Source organism: Bolinopsis microptera, chromosome 4 (genome assembly GCF_026151205.1).
Source record: "Bolinopsis microptera isolate Bmic1 chromosome 4, MBARI_Bmic_1.0, whole genome shotgun sequence".
Taxonomy (NCBI): domain Eukaryota; kingdom Metazoa; phylum Ctenophora; class Tentaculata; order Lobata; family Bolinopsidae; genus Bolinopsis; species Bolinopsis microptera.
The window spans coordinates 9,538,107-9,564,803 of record NC_087075.1 but is presented as its reverse complement, the minus strand read 5'-3'; the positions used below and the strand labels follow the sequence as shown (position 1 = coordinate 9,564,803).

The following is a 26,697-nucleotide window of genomic DNA, read 5'->3' as shown; positions in this document are numbered from 1 at the left end:
GATGGGGTTTTTACCGCACTTGTTTCACGGGTTGCACCGATGTTTGGGTCAATTTTAAGTTCTGTGATTTCTGAACACATGCACTCTTTAACGCAAAGAGGATCAGAATATTTTGGCTATATTCAGCTTTATTGATTATACTAATTTTTTGGTTGCATCGCTTGGTATTACTTTTTACAAGTTTGTATCCTCGCAAAGTGGATTAGCCCCAAATATCTTGTCTTAGAAGTTAATCCACGAATATTATTTTCAATATTTACTTTAATCATTACTTCAGCTGTAGCGATCAATCTCAAAACAATCATGTTTCTACATTTATAAAACTCGCAAATTTCAAATAACACATTATAAACTATAACATTATTAAAAACTAACAAACATCATGTCAGCTAGGGATGGTCCACAGAAAGTCGCTCCAGCTGTTGGCCATAACAGTGTCCTTGTTCACCTTAGGCACCCCCTACAATAAGCGTGAGGTTCAACCAACCGAGATCACGGTAGGAAATAATTTATAAAAACTTAAGAGTATCTGAACTAACAAAATCTTCCATATTTTTATTTTAAAGAAATTTGTATTCTACTCTTACAATGCACACGAATTATTCCAATCATTGAATTGCATTGAATTTAAAAGTTCCTCCAGGAGAGTACGACCAATAATAAGCATATTATATGAAATTACCAATAATCATTATAATAATCATATAATAATTATATGTCTTTACAGGATGAGTACACGGTAAATACCAATTTGACAAACTGCATTACTGCTTTAAAAACTAAACTATTCTTTGAAAATCTGAATTACTCTTTCAAAAACTGCATTCATCTTTTTAAAACAAACTTACTCTTTGAAAAACTAAATAACTCTTAAAAAATCTATATTACTCTTAAAAACTGAATAACTCTTTGAAAATGTGCGTTACACTTTGAAAAACTGCGTTAATCTTTGAAAAACTGCATTACCTTTTGAAATGTTGCACGACTCTTTGAAAAACTGTATCACTCTCGAGGCGGTTAAAACTGTTTATACTTTAAACTATTTTACTATTATTTTACTATTACACTGCTGATGAAGCTAACTAAAATTTTCATTCGAAACGTTGTAATCGTACTTATCGTTGTAATCTTTTTAGTCGTTGTAATCATCGTAATCACTTATAATTTTACCTGTAATCTTTGTAATCGTTGTAATAATTGTAACATTTGTAGTTGCTGTACCTTAATTCTCCGTATTCGCAGGACGAGATAGGACCCGACAATATCGAGATGGGACCACAGTTAGAATTTATAGGAGAGCTTTACGATATGACTCGAGCCCTCGGCAAATCAGTGAGTGTTGAGTTTATTTATTCATTAATGTTGTAATATTTATTAACTTATAGTAATATAACGTCTGAACTTATAAACTTACAGATTTAAAATTATGTAAACTAAAAAATGTGCAAACCTTATAAACTTATGATTTTACAAACTTACTAATTCACTAATTTACAAAGTTAAAAACCTACAAACTTACAAACCTCATAAACTTACAAACTTAAGGCATTATTATTCAAAAGCACCCCAACCTTCATTAAGTCATAATAACCAGAAAAGATTTATAACGTATTAAAGTAATATTAAAGATTTTGTTTCTTTTTTTAAACTGTTAAAAACAATTTAGTTTCACCTGCCCATTACACATGCTTTCGTCCCATTTACTTTTAAAAGCAGCATCTTGTAGCATATCATTTTAAGATTTTATAACGCGGCATACCCACAGCCTAATTCTCCCCCCTTCCTTAAAATATTTAAATATTTAAATTTTAACACTTTTAACTTTTTTAAAACATTAAGATATTTAAATTGTAACACTGTTAACTCTTTTAAAACATTAAAATATTTAAATAAAGCAACAACCTTCGCAGCGAAGTAAACTTATCATCTGCAACGTCACGATGAACCCATTTTGCTGAACCTAAGATTATATTTCAAAGTAATGCACGATGTTTGCAGGACCTAAAATAATATTTCGTTAATTACGACCAAAGATTATTTCAACTTATTATTTCAACTCGAATTATGTCAACTTCCATACATTTAAACAAGGTGGTATTCCAGGCTATATTATCGTGCAAAATTAGTGGTGAACCACCTATGAACTTGTACATCATGCACGACCGAATAGCTTCATACAGAAATAAACAGAAAAAGAGGAATCTACCTTCGGAAACGTAAGCTAATTTTGATTTTTGACTTTTGTTAATCTAAAATAACAGAAAAACGCCAGCAAAATTAATTATCGGTTTTTTCAATATCATCTAACATATATTCTACAGTATTTTATTCAATAATTTCTTCAATATTTTCTTGAGCATTTTCTAAAGCATGACTTACTTCAGGATCTACGACCCAGCGAAACCTAACGAATTATCTGTAATCTACAGACTTGATAACTTGCAAGGAAAACACGAAGGTGTTTACAAGTAAGTGGATAAAAATAAAACACCTCCGCAAGCAATAATAAAGCTGCTATTTTCGTAACTTCCTGCTTTCATTATAACTGTATTATAACTATTGTAACTTCATTATAATTACTGGTATTTCCAGTAAACAACGTTAAGACTTATATGAGAAGTCAATATAACTTCCTCTTTCATATGATAGTCATTCCTGATTCCAGTAAAATAGGGTCGCAATTATCACGTCCGGCTTCAAAATAAAATACCAAGTTGTCTAGTTTACCTGCAAAAACACCCTCGCAAGCAATAACAGCAATTCCATAAGTCTAGAAATAATGAAGTAAGGAGTCCAACCAACCCGACCTAATTGCATCAGACGGCCATGAAGTTTAACATAATCCCTGAACATGATTCCATGGCCCGGCTCTACTGAACCTCCCATCTTTATATAAAAAGGCCGTAAATTTGCATTGTTGTTTATTAAAACACTTTTTGTTTTCGATAAAAACCAACAAAACCTTGATTTATACCTACCTCCTGATTAGTCAATGCGACTTTACACTAATTGGAACCAACTTACCAACCGAGGAGTTATTTATCATTCTAGATTATCAATATTACCCTTTACTTACAATATTACACTTTACTTTGAGTCTTTGGTAAGGTAAACTTAATATTTGATATTAACTTTCCGCAGATGCCAAGGAGAGTCGATTAACGGACAGATTTCAATATCAGCTATGACTTTAACCCTTGTAGGTAAGTCACTACTACTATACTAAAAGTATTGCTAATACTTTTCGGTCTGAACTAAGTCTGATCTACAGAGTACAGATAAGCCCCTCCATATATCCCTGTCCCACATCAGAGTTCGCAGTTCCCCTTTAGAGTTTGTCCCATCTTCCTTCATATCAGCAACATAGACAAATAGCTTTGCTGTGCTCTATAACCGTGCAAAGGTTCCAATAAGACTTAATCACTAGCCGGTAGCTCAGGATGTCTGTATCTTTGAATAACACGTCAGGCCAATGTATTATTAGTAACAATGTATTGAACATTTAAATTTGTATCGAAGATATTTAATTCACTGCTCCTAAGTTGATATGATCCCCTATTTAATTCACTGCTCCTAATTGATATGATCCCCTTCTCTACGCTCCACAATCTCTGCTAAGTTGATATGATCCCCTTCTCTACGCTCCACAATCTCTGCTAAGTTGATATGATCCCCTTCTCTACGCTCCACAATCTCTGCTAAGTTGATAAGATCCCCTTCTCTACGCTCCACAAATCTTTGCTAAGTTGATATGATCCCCTTCTCTACGCTCCACAATCTCTGCTAAGTTGATATGATCCCCTTCTCTACGCTCCACAATCTCTGCTAAGTTGATATGATCCCCTTCTCTACGCTCCACAATCTCTGCTAAGTTGATAAGATCCCCTTCTCTACGCTCCACAATCTCTGCTAAGTTGATATGATCCCCTTCTCTACGCTCCACAATCTCTGCTAAGTTGATAAGATCCCCTTCTCTACGCTCCACAATCTCTGCTAAGTTGATAAGATCCCCTTCTCTACGCTCCACAAATCTTTGCTAAGTTGATAAGATCCCCTTCTCTACGCTCCACAATCTCTGCTAAGTTGATATGATCCCCTTCTCTACGCTTCACAAATCTTTGCTAAGTTGATATGATCCCCTTCTCTACGCTCCACAATCTCTGCTAAGTTGATATGATCCCCTTCTCTACGCTCCACAATCTCTGCTAAGTTGATAAGATCCCCTTCTCTACGCTTCACAATCTTTGCTAAGTTGATATGATCCCCTTCTCAACGCTCCACAAATATATACATACATACATGGAATGGCAAACAAATAACCGTGACTTATAATACATTTTGAGGTTCCAGTCATATAGTAGTGTCTAAATTTAGACTCTGCAAAAGAGATCTACAAAAGAGATCTGTTCAAAAGACTTGAAATAACTTTGCAAAAAACAGTTAGTCTCTTAAATTTCATCACAGTCTGACATTCCATGATTTGACGTCTGTACAAGAATACAAACTATTGAGTTGAACACTTTTGACGGTCAAAATCTGTTAATCCAGTGGATTTCCTGATCTAAACGGTCTTGCGATCCTGATTTAATTAAACGTCTCTCCCTCTGAGTTGAACGCATTTACTGACAGAGGTGATGAAATAACCTTGTTAAAATTTACGGACAAATCTAAATATTACAATGACCATGACCTTGAAACACAATACCCCTGCAAGTTGCACTAAAGGAAAATTATGGTATTACCGGCTGTTGATCAATGTATGAATTATATGCTTTCCATATATAATATACTGTTATTGAATGAATCTATATCGACTTAAAATAAATAACCCACCGATTGATGTAAACTACTGAACTATGACAAAGGAAGTATTGATACATTTTAAAAATCATATTATCCTTCTACCGCGGTTTCAGTAAAGTGTCATGGAGGAGGGGCTTTTGGATACAGAAATATTCAGCACTAGGCATTGGAAATATTTATAATTTCCAGGTTCCACAAACAAATAGTTCACTTATTACACTTATTTGACCCCTTTTTTCCCTTAGATCCATGTGAAGGAGTGGAATGTGGATTCAGGGAGCAGTGTGTCAACGTCAAGGGAAATGGTATCTGTACCTGCGACTTCCCTTGCGGGGAGACGTACGAACCAGTGTGCTCTGATGGCATCACTTTCGGAAGGTATGTCGGTGGGGGAGCTATTTCTAAAATGTAGTATAGTATTAGTATTTTTGGAATGTAGTATAGTTTACTTACGCGGAAGGTATGTTGATGATACTGATAGAGTGATAGAGGAGTCTGAGGATTTGGCTAACTTTCATTTATTTTGATTCTAAAGAAAAGTTAATTTGTCAGCCTCGTTCCAGGCACATCCATTCCATTGTATCGATCAAAGTATAAACAGTTTCTTACTGTTCTGACGTCAGGAGAAGCGTTGGAAACGTCCCAAAAGAGCGATGTAAACTAACAATACCCCTTTCAGTATGTGTCATCTTGAGAGATCAGAATGTAGAAAGGGGGCGTATGCAAAGGAGATTTCTACAGGAGCCTGCGCCGATGTCGAAGGTGAAAATTTGTCAAAATCTGTCACTCTTCAAGTCATCTGTGACTCCATGAATGAAGAATTTCTCCAAACTTTTTACAAAATACTATATCCACCGTTCACCAAGTTTGAATAGGGTTGAATTATTGAACTATGTTTCTTAACTCGTCCTGACATGGTAAGTAAGTTCCATGGCTAGATATCAGTTATATCTGTTTGATAGCTATTTACTCGGCAGAGCCTCACCACAAATATTTTACTTTCAGATCTACCTACCGAGGGAACCTGTACCCTATCTGGAGAAGGACATGTTTCTAAATTCAACGGAGACTTTTTCACTTTCAAAGGTTGATTACCATAAAACTAACTAATTGTAATTAGTATTACACAACGGTTTTAATTTATTTGAGAGTTGAGAAGAAAGGTTTTTCCTCAGTTAACCAACAACCATTGGTCGAATAAAAATTATCTTCACTGCCAAATTATAGGAGCTAAGGCGGGTCTGTAGGTCTCTTGATCGGAGGCTAAGTTTAAAGTTCCCTCTGTAACATACAACCTAATAATTCCAGGAATAATTCATAATTCAATTTCAAGGAATAATTCCGGTAATTCCAAATAAATGGACTATGACATATTTCTATATCTGAACATATCTGTGGACTAATGGTAATACAGACCTGATTTCGTCACTTTTCTCTCTGAGCACTGAGCAGTATATGACGTGATAGTATGTGATATTTATAAAAAGCATTTCTCCCTACGCAGAAGGCACGAAATTCCTGCATAGTTACAGGTTCTGGTTATAATATTTTCCGGGAATTATTTCCCCGAAAAGTTGTGGCCACGACTTTTCGGTTTACCAGTTATCGGTTAACCGATAATAACCGATAATTTCCCGCAAGGGTTGGAAGAGTATAATGAGGACAGATTGTGAGTCTGTCCTCAGACTCGCAGTCTGTCCTCAGTGGCACATTATATATTACACACTATATTGTGTTTTAATCAGAATAGGGAAAAATTATAACAAATAATACCTAATTGGCTTAGTTTCGTACTCGGGCTCGCCCTCCGCTAAAGCGTCGGGCATTATCGCCCGAGGCACTCAACAGCCAAGGTATTATTGTATTATGAAGCCAGAGATCCGATTACAGCTAAAAGTTCCGATATTTTGCAGGGTCGTATAATGATATGAAAACGTAATGATAAGTAGGACGACCATATAAACAGCGTTATATCCTTCAAATATAACGCTGATTTATGGAATATTATGAATTAACTGGCTTGCTACTGATGTAATTTTAAACAAAACATTACTTTTGCACTCTGTCTGCGTGGCAGTCCAGGACTTTCTTGACCTGCAGTTTGAATTCCTGTTAGCCTCTGTAATTTACAGTTACAGGGAAATATCTGACACTTTTAATAGGAGAAACTATGATATAATAGGAGAAACTATGATATAATAGGAGAAACTATGATATAATAGGAGAAACTATGATATAATAGGAGAAAATATGAAAAACTATGCTATAATAGGAGAAACTATGATATAATAGGAGAAACTATGATATAATAGGAGAAACTATGATATAATAGGAGAAACTATGATATAATAGGAGAAACTATGGTATAATAGGAGAAACTATGATATAATAAGAGAAACTATGGTATAATAGGAGAAACTATGATATAATAGGAGAAACTATGATATAATAGGAGAAACTATGATATAATAGGAGAAACTATGATATAATAGGAGAAACTATGATATAATAGGAGAAACTATGATATAATAGGAGAAACTATGATATATTAGGAGAAACTATGGTATAATAGGAGAAACTATGATATAATAGGAGAAACTATGATATAATAGGAGAAACTATGATATAATAGGAGAAACTATGGTATAATAGGAGAAACTATGATATAATAGGAGAAACTATGGTATAATAGGAGAAACTATGGTATAATAGGAGAAACTATGATATAATAGGAGAAACTATGATATAATATGTTCATATGTAAGCCTCTTGATTATATAATAGGAGAAACTATGATATAATGGGAGAAACTATGATATAATAGGAGAAACTATGATATAATAGGAGAAACTATGGTATAATAGGAGAAACTATGATACTTGTTACTTCGTAAGCATGATCTAGTGGGCTGGTGTTACGGCTACGGTAAAGCAGCTATAAGTATAAAGCTGACATACAGATTTGCTTGATTGAGGTGCATACTTTCATAGATACATTCGAGATATGACAAAAATTATAATGTAAGATGTTCATGTTATCGATCTGGTTCAATTAGGTTATTGGTATATCATTATCTCTAATTTATTATCACAACCCTGCAGAATATCGCGATCGGAACTTTAGCTGTAATCGGATTGCTGGCCTATAACTATGCAGGAATTTCGTGCCTTCTGAGTAGGGAGAATTTTTTAAAAAATCATATACCTACTGCTCAGTGCTCAGAGAGAAAAGTGAAGAAATCAGGTCTGTATTACCATTAGTCCACAGATATGTTCAGATATAGAAATATGTCATAGTCCATAAATCAGGGCAAATATAATTGAACTTATTAGGAGCTGTGGAAACTTAGCCTCCGATCAAGAGACCGGACGGCCTACGGGCTTGACTTAGCTCTTATACTTTGGCAGTGAATTTGGCTGTGAAGATAGTTTTGGTCCAACCAATGGTTGTCGGTTAACTGAGGAAAAAACCTCCCTTCTCAACTGTCAAATAAATTAAAACCGTTGTGTAATTACAATTTTATCATTATCTCTAATTTATTATCCGAAGTGCAAAGCATTAAGATATAGAATATCAAGTAGTGAAAATTACCACAGACACAAATGCAGAATGCAGATCTTAAACGTAGTATGTGACTATGTGCAATAGCCGATATCACAGCTCTTGTAGATGTTAAACATTTTATAGTAAAATGTATAATATCCAATAGCTGTTTCACTTTCAAAGGTTGATTACCATACAACTAACTAATTGTAATTAGTATTACACAACGGTTTTAATTTATTTGAGGGTTGAGAAGAAAGGTTTTTTCCTCAGTTAACCAAAAATCATTGGTTGGACAAAAATTATCTTCACAGCATGCCAAATTATAGGAGCTGAGTCAAGCCCGTAGGTTTAGAGGTTAAGCTTCTACAGCTCCTAAAGTTCTAATAAGTTGAATCATTTTCCCTGATTTATGGACTATGAAATATTTATATATCTGAAAATGTCTGTGGACTAATGATAATACAGAACTAATTTCTTTATATATCCCTCTGATCAGTATGTGATATTATTATTAAAAAGAAAAGAACATTTCTCCCTACGCATAAGGCACGAAATTCCTGCATAGTTACAAGCCAGAAATCCGATTACAGCTAAAGTTCCGATATTCTGCAGGGTTATAATGATATGAAAATATGATGATATAAATCAAGAGGCTTGCATATAATCTAGGAAAATCATAATTAGATCATAGAAACTGTGGATATCCTTCAAATGATTGGGCGACATCTGTCCGAAAGCGACATCTGTCCGAAAGCTGAATTAGGGATTTCGGACAGATGTCGCTGTCGGACAGGAGTCGTTTTTGGCGACATCTGTCCGAATTTCGGATCATATTGTAATTTAGGTTCACATTCGCATTTCACAAGCTCACAGGTAATCTCGTGACGTTCTAAAGCTGATGTGATCCCTTAAGATCTGATCCATCGATACGTGATTGACTAGTTGAGAACAGGATCGTGCTAGCCGTACCCTAACAAGCTGTCGATCACATCACAGGACATGAGTACATATAGGACAGCAGTATGGAGATCACTTATCGCAATCCACAATGGCAACCAAACTTGAAAAGAAAGGCTTCTGGTGGAGATCAACCGACGAAATACCTCGTATCTGAAGCAATCGGTGGATTGGGTTACGAATCTAGAGCAAAGCTTGGCTGCCAGCTGTCATCCCTCAACAGAATGGTACAGAGAAGCAGAAAAGCAGCTAACAGACACCCTTCTAACCCGAGAGATCTGGAAACGCTCTCCATTCCTGCAAACTACATCCTCTCTACCGACAACGAACCAATGATGCTCTGGGACTCTGGATGGGACGAACGGACTCGTCGATCTTTCCTTTGGGGGACTCCTAAGAACGCAGATCATATGGTGGACGCGGAGCATTGGGTAGTCGACGGTACCTTCAAATCCGCCCCTAATCTCTTCCATCAGCTCTTCACAGTCCATGGCCTCTTCCCTGACGGCTGGCACCTCCCCCTCTTCTATGGACTCCTTCCTGGAAAAACGACGACCCTCTACCGCAACCTGTTCGAGGAGATAGACACCTGGGCTTCTGGGGGCTACCAACCACAATCCATCCTCATGGACTACGAGCTCGCCATTCACAACGCAGTTGCTTCCGTGTGGCCCTCCACTACCAGACGAGGATGTAACTTCCACTACAAGAAAGCCCTCCTGAAGCATGTAAAGCAGACCAACATCTGGGAGGAGTACCTGACTCCAAACTCTCCTGTTCGGGATTTCTTCGCGATGACTGGAGCTATTGCCTACGTACCGGAGACTGACGTCCCTCGAATCTGGAGACACCTGAAGCCCCTCCTTCCTATAGACATGGCTGAGTTTGCTTCATACTACGAAAACACTTGGATCGGGACATCAGATGATTACGACAACTACAGCAACCCTATGGATTTCCTTAAAGCTATCGGAAATTTGACTATGCTTTAGATTTGATTCTGTGATATTGTATTATATTGAATTAATTTATAACATTTAAATAACATTGAAACTATTGTCGTTGTGGAACACAACAAGAAAATTGAGAATAATCTTGTGCGAGGGTAGGGACCCAGATGTCGTTTCTAACCCAAATAAACTTTAAGGAGGCTTCTCATCAGTAGCCGCACCTCCTTACTCGGTTTCTGAACTGGAATTCTATGGGCTTCCAGACGGCCAGACCGAGTATTACCACCCCATCCTTCTAGAGTTCATCACAAGTAGCACCCACCTTGAAGATCTTTGACACCCAGACACACCCCATTGGCGAACAAACTTTGGATATAATCTTACATGCTCCCGAAGGAATCCCTGGTTTATGGTCTTTCTCATCGTCACCAGCACTTTCACTAGAGTCACCAGCCCTTTCACTGGAGTCATCAGCCCAATCACTGAAGTATACAGAAGTATAGTTGTGGAACACAACAAGAAAATTGAGAATAATCTTGTGCGAGGGTAGGGACCCAGATGTCGTTTCTAACCCAAATAAACTTTAAGGAGGCTTCTCATCAGTAGCCGCACCTCCTTACTCGGTTTCTGAACTGGAATTCTATGGGCTTCCAGACGGCCAGACCGAGTATTACCACCCCATCCTTCTAGAGTTCATCACAAGTAGCACCCACCTTGAAGATCTTTGACACCCAGACACACCCCATTGGCGAACAAACTTTGGATATAATCTTACATGCTCCCGAAGGAATCCCTGGTTTATGGTCTTTCTCATCGTCACCAGCACTTTCACTAGAGTCACCAGCCCTTTCACTGGAGTCATCAGCCCAATCACTGAAGTATACAGAAGTATAGTTCATCGACATCAAATTAAAATAAACTGTCGACATCAAATTAAAATAAACTGTGGTAGTAAACTATGGCTCAGATCATATCTCAAATTGGACATGTTACGTATACAATTTAGCAAGTAACAGTTTAGATCATGTCTCTAATTGGAAATGTGTCGTATTGAAATCAGGTCACAATTTCGGACAGATGTCGTTTTTTTCTGGTACCCTGATTCGGACAGATGTCGCTTTCGGACAGATGTCGCTGTCGGACAGGAGTCGTGTTACCCCTTCAAATATAACGCTCATTTATGAATATGGGATATGAATTAACTGGCTTGCTACTGATGTAATCGTAAACCGGAAATTACATACTTCGTTTAGGAAATGCATTTGTGTTTGCAGTGATTCGGTTAAGGCTAAAGTGAGAATACAGTTTGGGGTTTATAAGCTCATGTTCGCGGGTTCTATATCTGAATTTTTACCGAAAATGTTAACGGGTGATACAATAATGACTTTAATATATAATACTCGTACGATATTTATTTGAAATATTAAGATCGTCGATGAGTTCAACGTATGTTATAAAGTATAAACCTACAAAGAAAATGTCGCTTCAAGATGTAAAATGTGATACCACCACCACTAACGGTACACCATATAATATACTAATGGTTCTACCTCAGGTGGTTGCCCGTACAAGATGGTGGAGGATACCCGAGGAGGAACATTCATTGTTTACGCTATGACGGAAATGTGCGGAGATACCAACCAAGCTATCTGTCTCAGGTGTGTTGCACGTGATAAGTATACTGGGCTCTGATTGGTTGGTTTGTTCCACGTGATAAGTATACTGGGCTTTGATTGGTTGGTTTGTTTCACGTGATAAGTATACTGGGCTCATATTGGTTGGTTTGTTCCACGTGATAAGTATACTGGGCTCTGATTGGTTGGTTTGTTCCACGTGATAAGTATGCTGGGCTCTGATTGGTTGGTTTGTTCCAAGTGCTAAGTATACTGCAACTGGGCACTGATTGGTTGGTTTTTTTTTCACGTGCTAAGTATATTTCTTATTTCAGATCTGTTACGATCTATGTAGACCGTATTTACGGTTTCTCTATCGAGCGAGGATGGGTCATAAACGACAACGGACGAAGGAGGAACGTGATGAACGGAGAGAGGATCATTCTGGGAGGAGGAGCTGTTTCTATTACCAGAGATGGCAAAACTATGGTGGGAAAGATCGAGAACAAACAGATTGAGTTCTTCTACGATGGTCTCAACTACTTCAAACTGTCTGTCCCTCTTGACTTTGTTTCGGTAAGTAGCTGATCAGGGCACCTTTTTATCAAGAGATTTATTGTAGTGTGTCGTTCGTTTTATGACGTACATGAAAGAGATTGATGAATTTATTTTAACTTCTAAACAACTCTGGTATAACTATAACAGTGAAACCTCGATTTATCCAGTCAAATTTAAACATGCGTCTTCCTGAAGGTAAATCAAGCATTACGATTAAATTACGGTTAACTGCGCTGTAGTATAGATTAGCAACCAGCTACAAACGACCATGTTTTACTTACAGTGTAAGTATAAAACGTGTAAGTTACATTTTCATTTCCAGAAACATGACGATTTTGCCGGGTTCTGCGGACCAATCCCTGTGGACTACGTACCAGGTGTAGGACGAGACATCAGTACCGTGGAAGATATTCCCATGCCTGGTAAGTCAGATGTATATTTCTTATCTCCTTCTGTAATGAATCATAAGTTTCTCGACAGCAACCTTCCTGGATTGAAGAAACAACCATTTTGCAACTCGCATCGCGGTTATATAGTTAGGTCTTGTTCAATTTCTCAGCCTTTCCTTTCAGCTCTTGGAAGTGAAGAACTGTGCAAACCCGAGTTTGGAGCACCAGTATGTTCGGATCCCGAAATACCCTCTCAAGTCAGACAAGCGTTCATGGAAAAGTAAGTTCGCTGATATCAATCCTTACTATAAGAGTCCTGTCTTTATTACGCTGCTCGGTCAAAAATTTACAGTCCCAAATTATGTTTTTAAAGAATTATACAATACACTAATTTTCAATCGTAACAAATAATTTGTAACTTCAGAAAAATACACGGAACAAATTATATAATCAACTCTTTTCCAATCTTAACAAATCGTCTTTCAGTGATGAAATAGCACCCTGCACTACAATAATCCCCGTTGACCTCTACCTGGAGCAAGCTATACAAGACACGTGCGGATGTGACATGAAGAATGGCCACAACTACTGCTTCTGCAACATACTCTACTCGTATGCTGAAGACTGTCGACAGGCTGGGGTGGACATTGACTTTGCTAAAGTCGGTGATCACTGCGGTAAGTTGTAGTCCATATCTCAAACAATAACGACTGCATGCACTTTTGTATCTAGTGATGACAAGTCCCGAATTTAACATTTTTGGTTTCTGGTAGAGGTGCGGCGGCTCCAATCAATCAAGATGTGCCCTATCCTAAATTAATGAGTACATAGCTTAAGGGTTCAAGTTCATAATTTGTTTGCTGTTTCAGAAAAATCATACCACAAAGACGTATTCAAATCTGAGGGAATCAGCTACAACCGTGAGTTATACTATTGTATAAATGCTACATACCTTGAGCAATTAATTTTACTTGACCCGCGGCCGTCATTGACTGTCGTAGTTTTGAGTTTATTTACAAATCTTAAATATATTTGCCCTTAGATTATTCCATATCCCCGACTAAAATGATAACCAATTACAGGAAGACGATGGTATTATCAGCACAAAAAGAGGGGACATTAACCGAACATTACAAAGTAGTGTAAACCTCCTTAAAGACCACCAATATTACCTTATCATCGCCATTCCTGCAAATGCAGACGAAGATTACCAGCCAAAATCTAAAACGCTAAAAAGTAATAAAACTCAACATCAGTTAATGGAAAGCAACAATTTTAACGTTTTTAAAGGTTTTTAAACTTTTTATTTACATTAAATGGGGGCGATGAATTTACATTTGATGATGTGAAGAAAGGAATTAAAAATAAACTATATAAAATTAATGTATTTGGAAAACTATTACATTTTTCAAATAATCGTGAAGAGGCAAGAGCCGGTTGAAAATTGTGGTTGTATGCAGTTAAGTTTTACATTTTGCTGTACGTTTTGTTATATATGATCATTGACCGTATAAAGACTACCAAGGCTCCCATGCTTTGTGCAAATAGTTTCATACTTTAAGCATATTATCGGCCATCGCTTATCTAGGTAAATTTACATTATTTATTTGTAATTTAATTTGTTTTCACGAATTCGCAACTGAATAGATTGATAGGAGCATTTAAGGATTTTATATATTATGTACATACCGTATGGTTGAACACAGTGGCGTCACATAAGCTTGGCTATCTCGGCTACAGAAATCGACCTCGTATTTTTAATGGAAGATAGAACCCCACTTTTCAGGTAATATTAAATATTCCATCACAGTTACGCCACTGGTTAATCAACTGTACCCGAATACGCGTCCTCATATATCGGTCCAACTACGGCAACTACTAGTCGAAAGTTTGCATAAACTTTTAGATGTTGCAATGACTAGTAGCCGGTGAAAAGTTTATCAAAGTGACTAATTTTAAAATATATGAGGACCTATCTGGGGTATGTACAGTATGGGAATCTTTGTATATACTATATAGTATCATTAATAAATAGGTTATTAAATTGAGAGAAAGAATGTAGATGAGAACAAAAGCCGGGGACGGGTTATTTTACAGTTTTGTTATTTCAAATGAAAAATATATCATCCAAATTTTACGGTTCATTTAAATTTCTTATTATTATTTGGAAATCTAAATTCAATACATAGTACAGACAGATCCGTCCGAAGAAATCGGTTTGCCGGCACAACGAGCTTACAAAATATTTGTTGTCTTTGAGCCACTATTTACCACCTTTCTTATTTGTCAAATAGATCTTCAAATTTAATATAGAATTAAGCTGGGCCTCTGCATGATACTGGATACGTCGGATTAGGCCCTTAAAATGTCTCCTCCAGATCCAGTCCTTAAATTGGACATAACCCAAAGGCTGAAGTAGCTCTGGCCTCTGATACATCGGAATAGAACCTAGTGAAAGACTGGCCTCCAGCACGCCATTTTTGAGATTCAACCATGGATCGAGGATGTTTAACTTTAAGGTGCAGGATGTTCAGCGTGACAAATAAAGGTTTAACTTTAACCTTAAATTGGACATAACTCACTAGCTGAGCCTGAACTAGCTCTGACACGTCGAATTAGAACCTAGGTAAGACTGCGGCCTCCAGCTTGCCATTTTTAAGATACGAGCACAAAGTAAATCGAGGATGTTTCAAGGGTGCGAGATGTTCAGCTCAAAAATACCGGTGGAAATTTGTTGAGGCCCTAAAATGACTCGTCCAGATCCAGTCTTAACCTTAAAAGCTTAAATTAGATATATATATATATATATATATTATATATATTATATATATATAATAACTCACTAGCTGAAGTATTAGTAACTCTGATACATCGGATTAGAACCTGTAACTGTAAGACTGACCTCAAGCTCGCCATTTTTGATATTCAAGCAAATCAAGGATGTTCCAAGGGTGCAGGATGTTCAGCTCGACAAAATAACGGTGGAAATTATTTTAGAGGCCCTAAAATGACTCCTGCAGATCCAGTCTTAACCTTAAATTGGACATAACTCACTAGCTGAAGTAGCACCCCTAACTACCTGCAATATATAGTCCCTTGGCATCTCAACCTTTTCGGAGTTTATTTGAACGGACATCAATTGTAGTTGTACGCTAAATGCCCTAGCGATCTTGTGCAGCCGCTATTTATATTACCAATACCATATGCCCAATTAAAAGCCAGGTCTTCACCAACTAAGAATATAGGATCGCCTCCCAAATTATCAGCGTCATCAGCAATTGGATCCTGGATTCGCCCTCCTTGAGTAATGATTTTTCTGCCTGCAGCTTGGGTTCATGTTCTTAATCTTAAGCCCAAACAACCTGAACAAAGTAATTTATTATGTAATCTTTTAACTCTTGTTTTGAAACAAGTTTACAGTCAATTTCAGGCAGAGCTAGGCCTAGTTCTCAGAAATAAAATGTAGCTATGCTACCTTATAAAAAAAGGTAAGGGATCGCCCGGAAATTTTAAACTTGACTTTGCTGGATCTGCACACTCATGTACTGATCTGTAGACAATCGTCTGAACTTTTTCTTAATTTTAGAATTTTGTGTTGATGTACCTCAAAACCCATAATTTAGGCCGTTATTTAAAGGGTCGATTCCATACTTGGTTAGATTTACGAACTCGATCCAAGGATTAAGGGATTTATGTGTAATTTTTTTGGTGAATTTTTTCTGAAATTATTCTTTATATTAAATAGTGCACAGCTCTTCAAGCGATAGCGAAACATATAGAAAACTATAGATTTTATAAAAGCTCTCTTTCTCCTCTTACTGACGCAATAGAATATACTCGGGCGGACTCATCCCGGAATTCAGGGGAAGCAGCCGAAGGCTTCAAGTCCAATAATCCACATTTTTCTCGTGATTATCGACGAAATTTAACTTCTTTCGGACTTCATTTTCAGACTGAACTGTAGTATGAAGGACTATCTCTCGAATGATCAAGACTCCATAGGAAACTGATCCTCAGAAGTCAAGTAATGATCGTTTCTAAAAGCTTGGGTAAGCCAAAATTTTACGCAAAATTGTCTACGCGCCAATAATTATTAATTATGACACCCTGCTGTATAATTATATCGTCATACGTCAGAGACTTGACATCGCCATGCACATTATATCGCCATGTGATTCATAAAATAGTAATTAGTATACCGTTTCTGTAGCTCTGTAAAATTTTCGTCGAAACTGACAACAATCCTTTCGAGAATTTTGTCGTATCTCCTCCATTTCACATGCACTCGTTTGCGACACCGATGTGCCCACGTGCTTATTACAAAGTCTGAAATATATTGCGCGCGCGGATCTCGACTCGCACGTAACAATTAGCAATTTACCGATTCTTTTGCATTTTGTGTCTTTTGTCATTTCTTTGTTGTTATCGCGTGCTCCGTGCGCCGTACAAAAATTTATGTACAAAAGCACATTTTGATGCAAATTTTGCCCCGTCTATTATACCTATAGTGGCAATATTTTTTTGATATAAACAGCAACTATCGAGTTAAGGCGCCCATTCCGAAAATCGATAAACTGATCTTTAATAAATGGTTTCTTTAACGCTGAGAGTTGTGCACGACGTCTTTTATTTCAGGTCATTAGACTCATTACTATAAGTATATGGTATGCCACAAATGTAAAATGCAAATGTTGCATGTCTGTTTGTTTTCATATACCTTATCGGACGTTATTTGACCGGACATACTTTTAACCGGACATTAAAATGAACGCTCAAAAGGCCATCTACTTAGGAGGTCCTCCAAAATTTGAACGGTCATTAAAATGAATGGTAGGGCCTTTTCTAGCGTCCGATTAATGTCCGAAAAGTATTTGCTGATTATTCCCGTTGATGTTAAGGGTTGCTTGGATTTGATTCCCCGCAATCGAATTTTGCTACGTATTCATTCATCATTGATTTGTATGAGCCTTCTTTCCTAGATCTACTAAAATAAACATTGTGATTTTAATTCATCCGAAAGCTTAATTTATAACATTGATTGATCAAATGTTTTGCCCATTACATTAGGATGTGTCCTTTCCAAGAATTAATGGAGAGCTACTTTTAAAACTTGATAGATGTCTTTCGACCGAAAAATGTTACAGATCTACGTTTCATTTTTTGCATTACTGCCGTGCACTATAGCTCAAAATGAAGATATAGATGGTAAGAAAAAACACTTTATTTGAACGAACATTAAAATGAACGCTGAGGCCTCCATCGTCAAATAAATGTCTGTTGAAATAAAGTTCAATAAGGTAAGTACAGTACAATAAAACTCAAATAATTCATTGTATCATGTTGACAGTGTGAATACTCTTCTAAGACTTCAGTAAAACTTTTTCAGGAACTCACATCTCAGTCGAGCCCCCTATGAACAAATGGCCGATAATATGGCATCAAGCAGTCACCATTTCATGCGCGTGGACACCTTTGGATAAACTTCGTAGAAAAGGAAAGGCTGAGGGAGACATATTTGTACAGCAGTTAAATAATGATAGAGAGGTTTCAATATTTGCGGATCCCATCTACGGAGACATGATAAATCTTGAAGGTAACTTTTCTGTGCTATCTGAATCGAAAACTTTTATAATTATATTATGATTGGAAATCATTGAAAATTTCAATGCTTGTCACTTTGTCAGACATATCAAGCATCAAACGATTGTGCGGTTGCTACTATTCATTGCAGTCCATAAACCCCTCTCCCCCTCTCTACCTTAATTCTATTATCGACAGATCCTAAAGAAAGGGTGTACTTTGAGAGTAACAATGAAGCAGGAACATCATTTCTTGTTATAAAGAACGTTACTAAAGAAGACTCTCGTAGATTCAAATGCCGGGTGAATGGCGGTAAAATATCTGACGGGATAACACTTGAAATCCTAGGTAATTCTAGATTATTCCAGGTTATTCTGAATTAACAGTACTACAGTTATACTAAGCGATAGTTTTCATTTCTCCGCGCAAGTTCCAACACAAATTAAGTGTAGTTCTTTAAAGTTTTATTGCATATAATACGTCATTACAACCGAGTTCGTGCCTCATTTAGCAACTGATGAACTTCACAGTCCCTCCTTATAACAGCCTTATTACTTTCTTGCTAAGTTTCATCACTATCACCTCAGAGCCCCCTGTTAAGGAAGTAAGTAATTTTGTAGCATCTCCCGGGTATGATAAGGCGGAGCTATCTTGGGATGCGGTGGTAGGAGCAATCACCTACATTGTAAAATACCAACTTCTTGATGCTCAACAATGGGAAATGGTGAGATTTTAGTATTTTAGATCTTTTTTCTGAGTAAGGTTCTGGATCCAATGAATAATTGGACATTTTGATAGGGCGATAAAGAAAAAAATTGTTTCAAATGTTTTCGGACACCTGATCAGTGATCAGTGATGACCGTTATCAGTAGTCAATGACTAGACAGGGTTATTGAAAATTACAAAGAATAAAATGGCGCCTGGACTTGGGACCAGCTCATAGTACATTACATTAATGCCCTTTGAAAACCATTCTGCTAGCTCAAATTATTTGTTATATAGTATTGTTGAAAGTATTAAGACGTTATGTAGTAACACAAGGTCACGTGACATCGATTCGAATGAATCATGACGGATACAAATGAAAGTCTATTCCAAGGTGGAGGTGGAGAATCCTAATGTTACAATAGAGTATTTAGATCCCGCTACTGAATACAAAGCCTTGGTCTCTGCCTCGAACACTGCTGGAATAAGGGCTAATGTTCTACCTGCTGAGATTGTTTTCAAAACTGGAGGTTTTAAAGGTATGGTACAGTTATAAGTAGAGCTCTAGGTACATAAAGATTTATTTGGTTTTGAAAGTTGATTTACTTGAACAAGTTCTCTGGGTGACCTTGAGGGACTATTCAAAACCATAACCCTAGCCTCTACTCTGACAACAACCCTAGCCCTGATCCAATCCCTAACTGAAGAATTTGCAAATTATCATGTTTTCAGCTCCTTGTTTGGCTGGAAACTTCATGACTAAGACAGGATGTAAGCAATGTGGAGAGAACAGTTACAGTAGTGATGGAGCTTCTTCTTGTATAAGCTGTCCTGATGGCCAAGTTTCAGATGCTGGATCAAAAACGGTTGCTGATTGTTACCATGGTAATAACAATAAATCTAGGGTAGAATCAACTTCTAACTTCAACTTTTTAAAATTTGTATTTTCACTATTCATATATTGACTAGTGATACTGTATGGCCTGCTAAAGAAAAGAAGGGCAGGGCTGCGAACAAATTATCTCAAATATGCTAAAATACCATGAATGTTACAGCACGATGCTCTGCTGGAGACTTCATGACTAAGACAGGATGTAAGCAATGTGGAGAGAACAGTTACAGTAGTGATGGAGCTTTTTCTTGTATAAGCTGTCCTGATGGTACAGCAGCACCTACTGGATCAACATCAGTTGAAGATTGTCAATATGGTATGTGTTTAGTGTGCCAAAAGGACATTTGCATTTTGTATTATGTTTATCATAGTCATACAGGGCGAAAATTATCTAGATTGACTATTTTTCTTTCGAGTCGGATACTTTTTACTAAAGTGTAATATGTTTTCAGCTCCTTGTTCGGCTGGAGACTTCATGACTAAGACAGGATGTAAGCAATGTGGAGAGAACAGTTACAGTAGTAATGGAGCTTCTTCTTGTATAAGCTGTCCTGATGGCCAAGTTTCAGATGCTGGATCAAAAACGGTTGCTGATTGTTACCATGGTAATAACAATAAATCTAGGGTAGAATCAACTTCTAACTTCAACTTTTTAAAATTTGTATTTTCACTATTCATATATTGACTAGTGATACTGTATTGCCTGCTAAAGAAAAGAAGGGCAGGGCTGCGAACAAATTATCTCAAATATGCTAAAATATCATGAATGTTACAGCACGATGCTCCGCTGGAGACTTCATGACTAAGACAGGATGTAAGCAATGTGGAGAGAACAGTTACAGTAGTGATGGAGCTTCTTCGTGTATAAGCTGTCCTGATGGTACTGCAGCACCTACTGGATCAACATCAGTTGAAGATTGTCAATATGGTATGTGTTTAGTGTGCCAAAAGGACATTTGCATTTTGTATTATGTTTATCATAGTCATACAGAGCGAAAATTATCTAGATTGACTATTTTTCTTTCGAGTCGGATACTTTTTACTAAAGTGTAATATGTTTTCAGTTCCTTGTTCGGCTGGAGACTTCATGACTAAGACAGGATGTAAGCAATGTGGAGAGAACAGTTACAGTAGTAATGGAGCTTCTTCTTGTATAAGCTGCCCCCCTGCTCATGTTTCAGCAAAAGGATCTTCATCTTTCGATGACTGTAAACCAAGTAAGCACACGTCATGTTATACTATCCAATATCCAGCATCACCCAACCAAATCCAACTGTCTCGATTCAAAACACCTGGACCTCCCCATTTTTAGGCCCACCTCATTTTTTTGTGAAATTGGTTTTCAAGATGGCAGTTGACCGACAAACTAAGACCCGTGGGCCGTGATCAAACTTTTGATCATTCATACATTGATGTTGTACAGCTTGAAAAAGCAGAGTAGGGGCGGGACTGCGAACAAATCATCTTAAAAACTTAAACCTCCCAAAACATATTACCAGTTACATGCTTGGCTGGAAACTACATGACAGATAGTGGATGTAAGCAATGTGGGGAGAACACTTACAGTGCTGATGGGGCCTCTTCTTGTATAAGCTGTCCCAACGGCAAATTCTCTGCCGAAGGCTCTACGTCTAACAATGACTGCGGTAACTTTTGCGATCACACATATCTTACAATTCAAACCTAGCATTTTTATTCGATAATATTATTTAAACGGGTTTCTATGATTTTTGAATTAAAAACCTGCAGCCCTAATTTTGATATGAAATCATTTTACAACATAGAGGTGATTTTTATAAATTTCCAGAAAGCCGCGACACTGACAAACCTGACATCTCAATCCAACCATCTGTGGAGAATGGACCAATAATATGGCATCAAACTGTTGTCATATCTTGCTCGTGGCCACTTCATGCGCTTCATGAAGATAGAGAACCAGAAATATTTGTGCAACGAAGAGATAACTTTATATATATAGAAAGTGATATCATTTTGAATAAAACCATCTCGCTGAAAGGTGATCTATTTGCATTAGATGATTTTTAACAGTAAATATTGTTCGCACGTTGTGAATTTTAAAATCAAGTTTTGAATATCAGTTAAATACATGCAGAATACTTTCCCTTTGCTCCAACCCCTAACCTGATTCTTATTTTTAATAGATCCAGAGCAGCGGTGTAATTGTATAATACTTTCCCTTTGCTCCAACCCCTAAACTGATTCTTATTTTCAATAGATCCAGAGCAGCGGTGTAATTTTATAATACTTTCCCTTTGCTCCAACCCCTAAACTGATTCTTATTTTCAATAGATCCAAAGCAGCGGGTGTAATAGTATAATACTTTCCCTTTGCTCCAACCTCTAACCTGATTCTTATTTTCAATAGATCCAGAGCAGCGGGTGTATAATACTTTCCCTTTGCTCCAACCCCTAACCTGATTCTTATTTTCAAAAGATCCAGAGCAGCAGGTGTAATTGTATAATACTTTCCCTTTGCTCCAACCCCTAAACTGATTCTTATTTTCAATAGATCCAGATCAGCGGGTGTAATTGAATAATACTTTCCCTTTGCTCCAAGTTCCAACCCCTAAACTGATTCTTATTTTCAACAGATCCAGAGCAGCGGGTGTATTATGAAGTCAACAAGGAAGAAGGAACATTAGTTCTTGTTATCAAGAATGTCACTAAGGAAGACTCAGGAACCTTCATGTGTTGGATGTATCGTGGCAAGAGATCTGACCTGGTGAAAGTGGATATCTTAGGTAGATAATAAATTAACTACCTAAATAATTATATTTTTGGTGCGAAAAGATTGCACTGTCTTTCAAGCCGTGAGAATATTCTTGGTAATTCGCCAAACCAGCCCAATGTACCTTAATTAGACTTTTTGGTCGGACATTATGTGGGTGCTGGAATTTCCACCTAAATTAAACTCCGTTTTAAAACATTCGGTTACACATATTACGTTCTAAGAAAATATTGCGCCCATTATTTTTTCCGTCTACGTAATGTTCGCCCAAATAAGGTCCAATTATAGGGTACTTCATTTTTGGACAATAAACCTGATCACAATCCCATCTCAGAGCCCCCGATGAGTGTAACCAATCTGGTAGCCACTCCCGCAGAAGATACCGTTAAGTTGACTTGGGATGCTGTTGGACGGGACACAACCTATACTGTACAGTACAAACCTAATGATGCTGAAGAATGGACGGAGGTGAGATTTTAGTGTTCGAGACGTTTTTATAGTTTTCGAGAAGTTTCTATATAGTGTCCGAGAAGTTTCTGTAGTGTTCCAGAAGTTTTTATAGTTTTCGACAAGTTTCTATATAGTGCAGTGTCCAAGATTTTTCTTTAGTGTTCAAAAACTTTACAGTTAGTCAAAACTATTTTCAGTTGTGTACAAGCTGTTTTTAATCCCATTTGGCTGATTTGCTAACCGATGTACAGTATGTGTGCTGTTTTTATGGTATTATGAGCAGAACTGTGCAAATCCCGATGGTTGTCAAGTTGGCAGTCCTAATTTCAAGTCTAACTTCAGGTCCATTCGGTGTTATCTCATCTTAAAATAGAGCATCTCATCCCCGCAACTGAGTACATAGCTAGAGTCTCCGCTGCTAATTCTGCCGGGATCAGAGATGGACTTGTTCCTGTTGAAATAACTTTCTTTTCAAAAGGTCAGTCGAGTGGTTTTCTTACAGAAAAAAAGAGGCTATTGCAAATTTCGTGGAGTGGTCTTGGTGCCCTTTGGTGAGTTCGATTCCTTATAACAATTTGCTTAAAATTTGGCGAATAAACGGTCGCGTTTAAGAAATCTCTTTGAGGAGTTGGGCAAATTTTGTAAGAGGGTATTTGAAATTTCCCCGACTGTTCCAGAAAAGAGGAAGCGGCCTGACTACCGAGGTAAAGACCTTTCACCGAGGAGGGAACCGGAAAAATCTAACGAAAGTAAGAAAAGTTTCAGTTGCCTAAAAATGTATGTATAATATGACAGCTCCTGCATTGCTGATTGCTGGGACCTTGAGGACCTTTTTCAGCAGGTCTTTCACTGGGGGGGGGGGGGGGGGCGGGGGGCCGGGGGTGGGGTTAAAACAGCCACAAATAAAAAGGCCTGGAACTATCACGGAATATTAGCACTCATAATTCATAAAATATCAACACTCATTATAAAACATTAGCACTCATGAAATATTAGCACTCATAAAATATTAGCATTCATCCCAAAATCACTGTTTTGACAATCTGTGTTGATAGAAAGGTTTCTTCATATTGTCTGCATGAACTAGATATCGGTGATATCAATTTTAATCATAACCATATCGTTACATTTTAACCTGTAATTTAAAATAATTTTCAGGACAAATGGAATACTTCAACTTCGAACGCTATTTGGAACTGACCACCGTGGATATCTACAAACAATTAAGGGCCGCAAATGAAAAGAAAAAAGGTTTATATAATACATAGTATTTCATTTCGAATTCGATTTTAGTTACGAAATAATATTCACAAAATTCGTCATTAAAGTTTTTAAAGTAAGAAATGTTTTAGTCAAGATTACTGTCATGAAGATGCATAACTAGGTCTTACCTGTGGCTGTAGTCTTACCTGTTGCTGTAGTTTACAGGTAAGAGTTACATGACATCTTCATGACAGTTATACATGAAATTAGAACGACGCCGTAATTAACATGTTCATCATTTTAGTCGCCTACTATTACTAACTACACTCCTCAGCTGAACGATATAAGCACGATGGTTTTAACAAGAACGAGAACGTTCTAGTTGAAGTTATCGAGGATAAAGTGAAACGATCAGTAGGTGATCTGATTGAGAAGCGGGCGGATAATTGCAGAGTTTTTAATAAGAAAGGCTGGAGTATTTGTAAAAACTAAAACTCAATTCAGTTATATTTATTTTTGGTAATCTTGTTTTGCTCTTATGAGTGGGTCAATCATTTATTTTTAATTGTAGTTGACCAAATGAGAGTCTCCACTCAGTGTGTTAAAACATAATTATTTGTCGACGTTTCGGCTACATGCCTTTGTCATAAACAGGACGTACTGAAAACTTACATAGCTGCAAAGATACAATGTTAAAATAATCTATTAAAATAATCTATTAATACTACGAAATATAACAACAACAAATAACATCTTGAAACACAACAACAATCACAAATTTATCCAAAAGAAACATAAAATATAACGGCTAAAAGAATCCAAACCGCAACAAGCCGTGAACAATTCTTCATAATACTACAAACATTTTACCAAGATAGCTCCTTCATAAAACTGATTAATCAAAAATTATCTAGGTTTATAAGTTCAATATTACATTAACTTCCAAGTATATTTTATCCAATCACCTTCATTTACGGACTCAGACAATTGAGTATTTATTTCTGGGTTTTCACGTTTTATTAGAACCGACTGCCACAATTGACGGTCCACATAGTCTTTACATCTTTTTCGAACTATAAACCGAAACGGTATGTTTGGCATTGAAATGTCTGCATGCTCCTCTAGGTAGTGCTTCCCCATGGCCGTAGATTTGTTGCCATCCCTTACTGATTTGTAGTGTTCCCAGGCTCTACTTCTTTTAAACCTACCAGTTTCCCCAATGTAGGAAATGTCAATTGTGGCAGTCGGTTCTAATAAAACGTGAAAACCCAGAAATAAATACTCAATTGTCTGAGTCCGTAAATGAAGGTGATTGGATAAAATATACTTGGAAGTTAATGTAATATTGAACTTATAAACCTAGATAATTTTTGATTAATCAGTTTTATGAAGGAGCTATCTTGGTAAAATGTTTGTAGTATTATGAAGAATTGTTCACGGCTTGTTGCGGTTTGGATTCTTTTAGCCGTTATATTTTATGTTTCTTTTGGATAAATTTGTGATTGTTGTTGTGTTTCAAGATGTTATTTGTTGTTGTTATATTTCGTAGTATTAATAGATTATTTTAATAGATTATTTTAACATTGTATCTTTGCAGCTATGTAAGTTTTCAGTACGTCCTGTTTATGACAAAGGCATGTAGCCGAAACGTCGACAAAGAATTATGTTTTAACACACTGAGTGGAGACTCTCATTTCGTCAACTACAATTAAATATATATATTTATTTTTAACAATAACATATTTCATCGGTGATCGTAATGAGATAAAAACATTCAGGATGCTTCTTTTTGTGTATTGTTTTGTTTTCTTCTCATTCAATCTTTCAATTGCTTGTGAATAATAAAGTTTAGACTTAGTGAGGAATAATATGGGGATACTGGCACTGCTGCATGTAGCCGCCGTGTATCAATATGGTACACGAGCCGACTGTTGTGCCTTGTATAGCTCATTAACTATTAGTTAATAGTTTTAACTTTCAAGCCGCAAAATTTGACCTTCATCTGTGCGGAAATTTGTGTGTTTGTATAGTTTGTAGCGTGTTTGCTTTGTTTGTTAAACGTCGGTTTAAGATGCTACACTTAGCTACACGTTGCCAGATTGTATCTCGCGGGCTATTTTATGTCATATACTTATAGTCCGGCGGGCTGAAACATGTCATTTGCTTGCGGGCTGAGAAATATCGAGCCCTTTTACTAGCGGGCTGCGCGGGCCCGCTGTAGCAAAAAGAGGCCGCTGGTGTATATTATAATTTATCATTGAAACCCGTTATCTGACTTGATTTCATTTTCCCATCTTCTAGAA

The 26,697-nt window shown here is 37.0% G+C and overlaps 2 protein-coding genes across 7 annotated transcripts; both read left to right on the top strand.

Annotated features, from left to right (window-relative positions):
• The first annotated feature begins 377 nt into the window (after positions 1–377).
• LOC134813922 (von Willebrand factor-like) lies at positions 378–14,966 on the top strand. Its single transcript, XM_063821855.1, has 15 exons — positions 378–497; positions 1,243–1,332; positions 2,104–2,216; positions 2,385–2,468; positions 3,142–3,203; positions 5,049–5,181; positions 5,483–5,565; positions 5,809–5,889; positions 11,812–11,914; positions 12,205–12,445; positions 12,750–12,849; positions 13,000–13,096; positions 13,303–13,493; positions 13,686–13,736; positions 13,899–14,966. Exons 1-15 carry the CDS (start codon positions 396–398, stop codon positions 13,937–13,939), a joined length of 1,572 nt encoding a protein of 523 aa, XP_063677925.1. The 5' UTR covers positions 378–395; the 3' UTR covers positions 13,940–14,966.
• Positions 14,967–16,601: 1,635 nt separating this feature from the next.
• Positions 16,602–26,209, top strand: LOC134814199 (uncharacterized). 6 transcript variants are annotated; one of them, XM_063822259.1, is made up of 19 exons: positions 16,603–18,021; positions 18,203–18,409; positions 18,595–18,744; positions 18,984–19,120; positions 19,496–19,640; positions 19,834–19,986; positions 20,157–20,309; positions 20,446–20,598; positions 20,769–20,921; positions 21,058–21,210; positions 21,493–21,639; positions 21,801–22,010; positions 22,605–22,754; positions 23,076–23,209; positions 23,534–23,669; positions 23,869–23,940; positions 24,350–24,442; positions 24,729–24,912; positions 26,125–26,209. In XM_063822259.1, the coding sequence occupies exons 1-18, from the start codon at positions 17,934–17,936 to the stop codon at positions 24,884–24,886; spliced, it is 2,592 nt and encodes an 863-aa protein (XP_063678329.1). In that variant the 5' UTR covers positions 16,603–17,933; the 3' UTR covers positions 24,887–24,912; positions 26,125–26,209. The 6 variants fall into 6 exon arrangements, with proteins under 6 accessions (XP_063678334.1, XP_063678329.1, XP_063678331.1 ...); XM_063822261.1 differs by lacking the exon at positions 20,157–20,309; XM_063822262.1 differs by lacking the exon at positions 20,769–20,921.
• Positions 26,210–26,697: the final 488 nt, after the last annotated feature.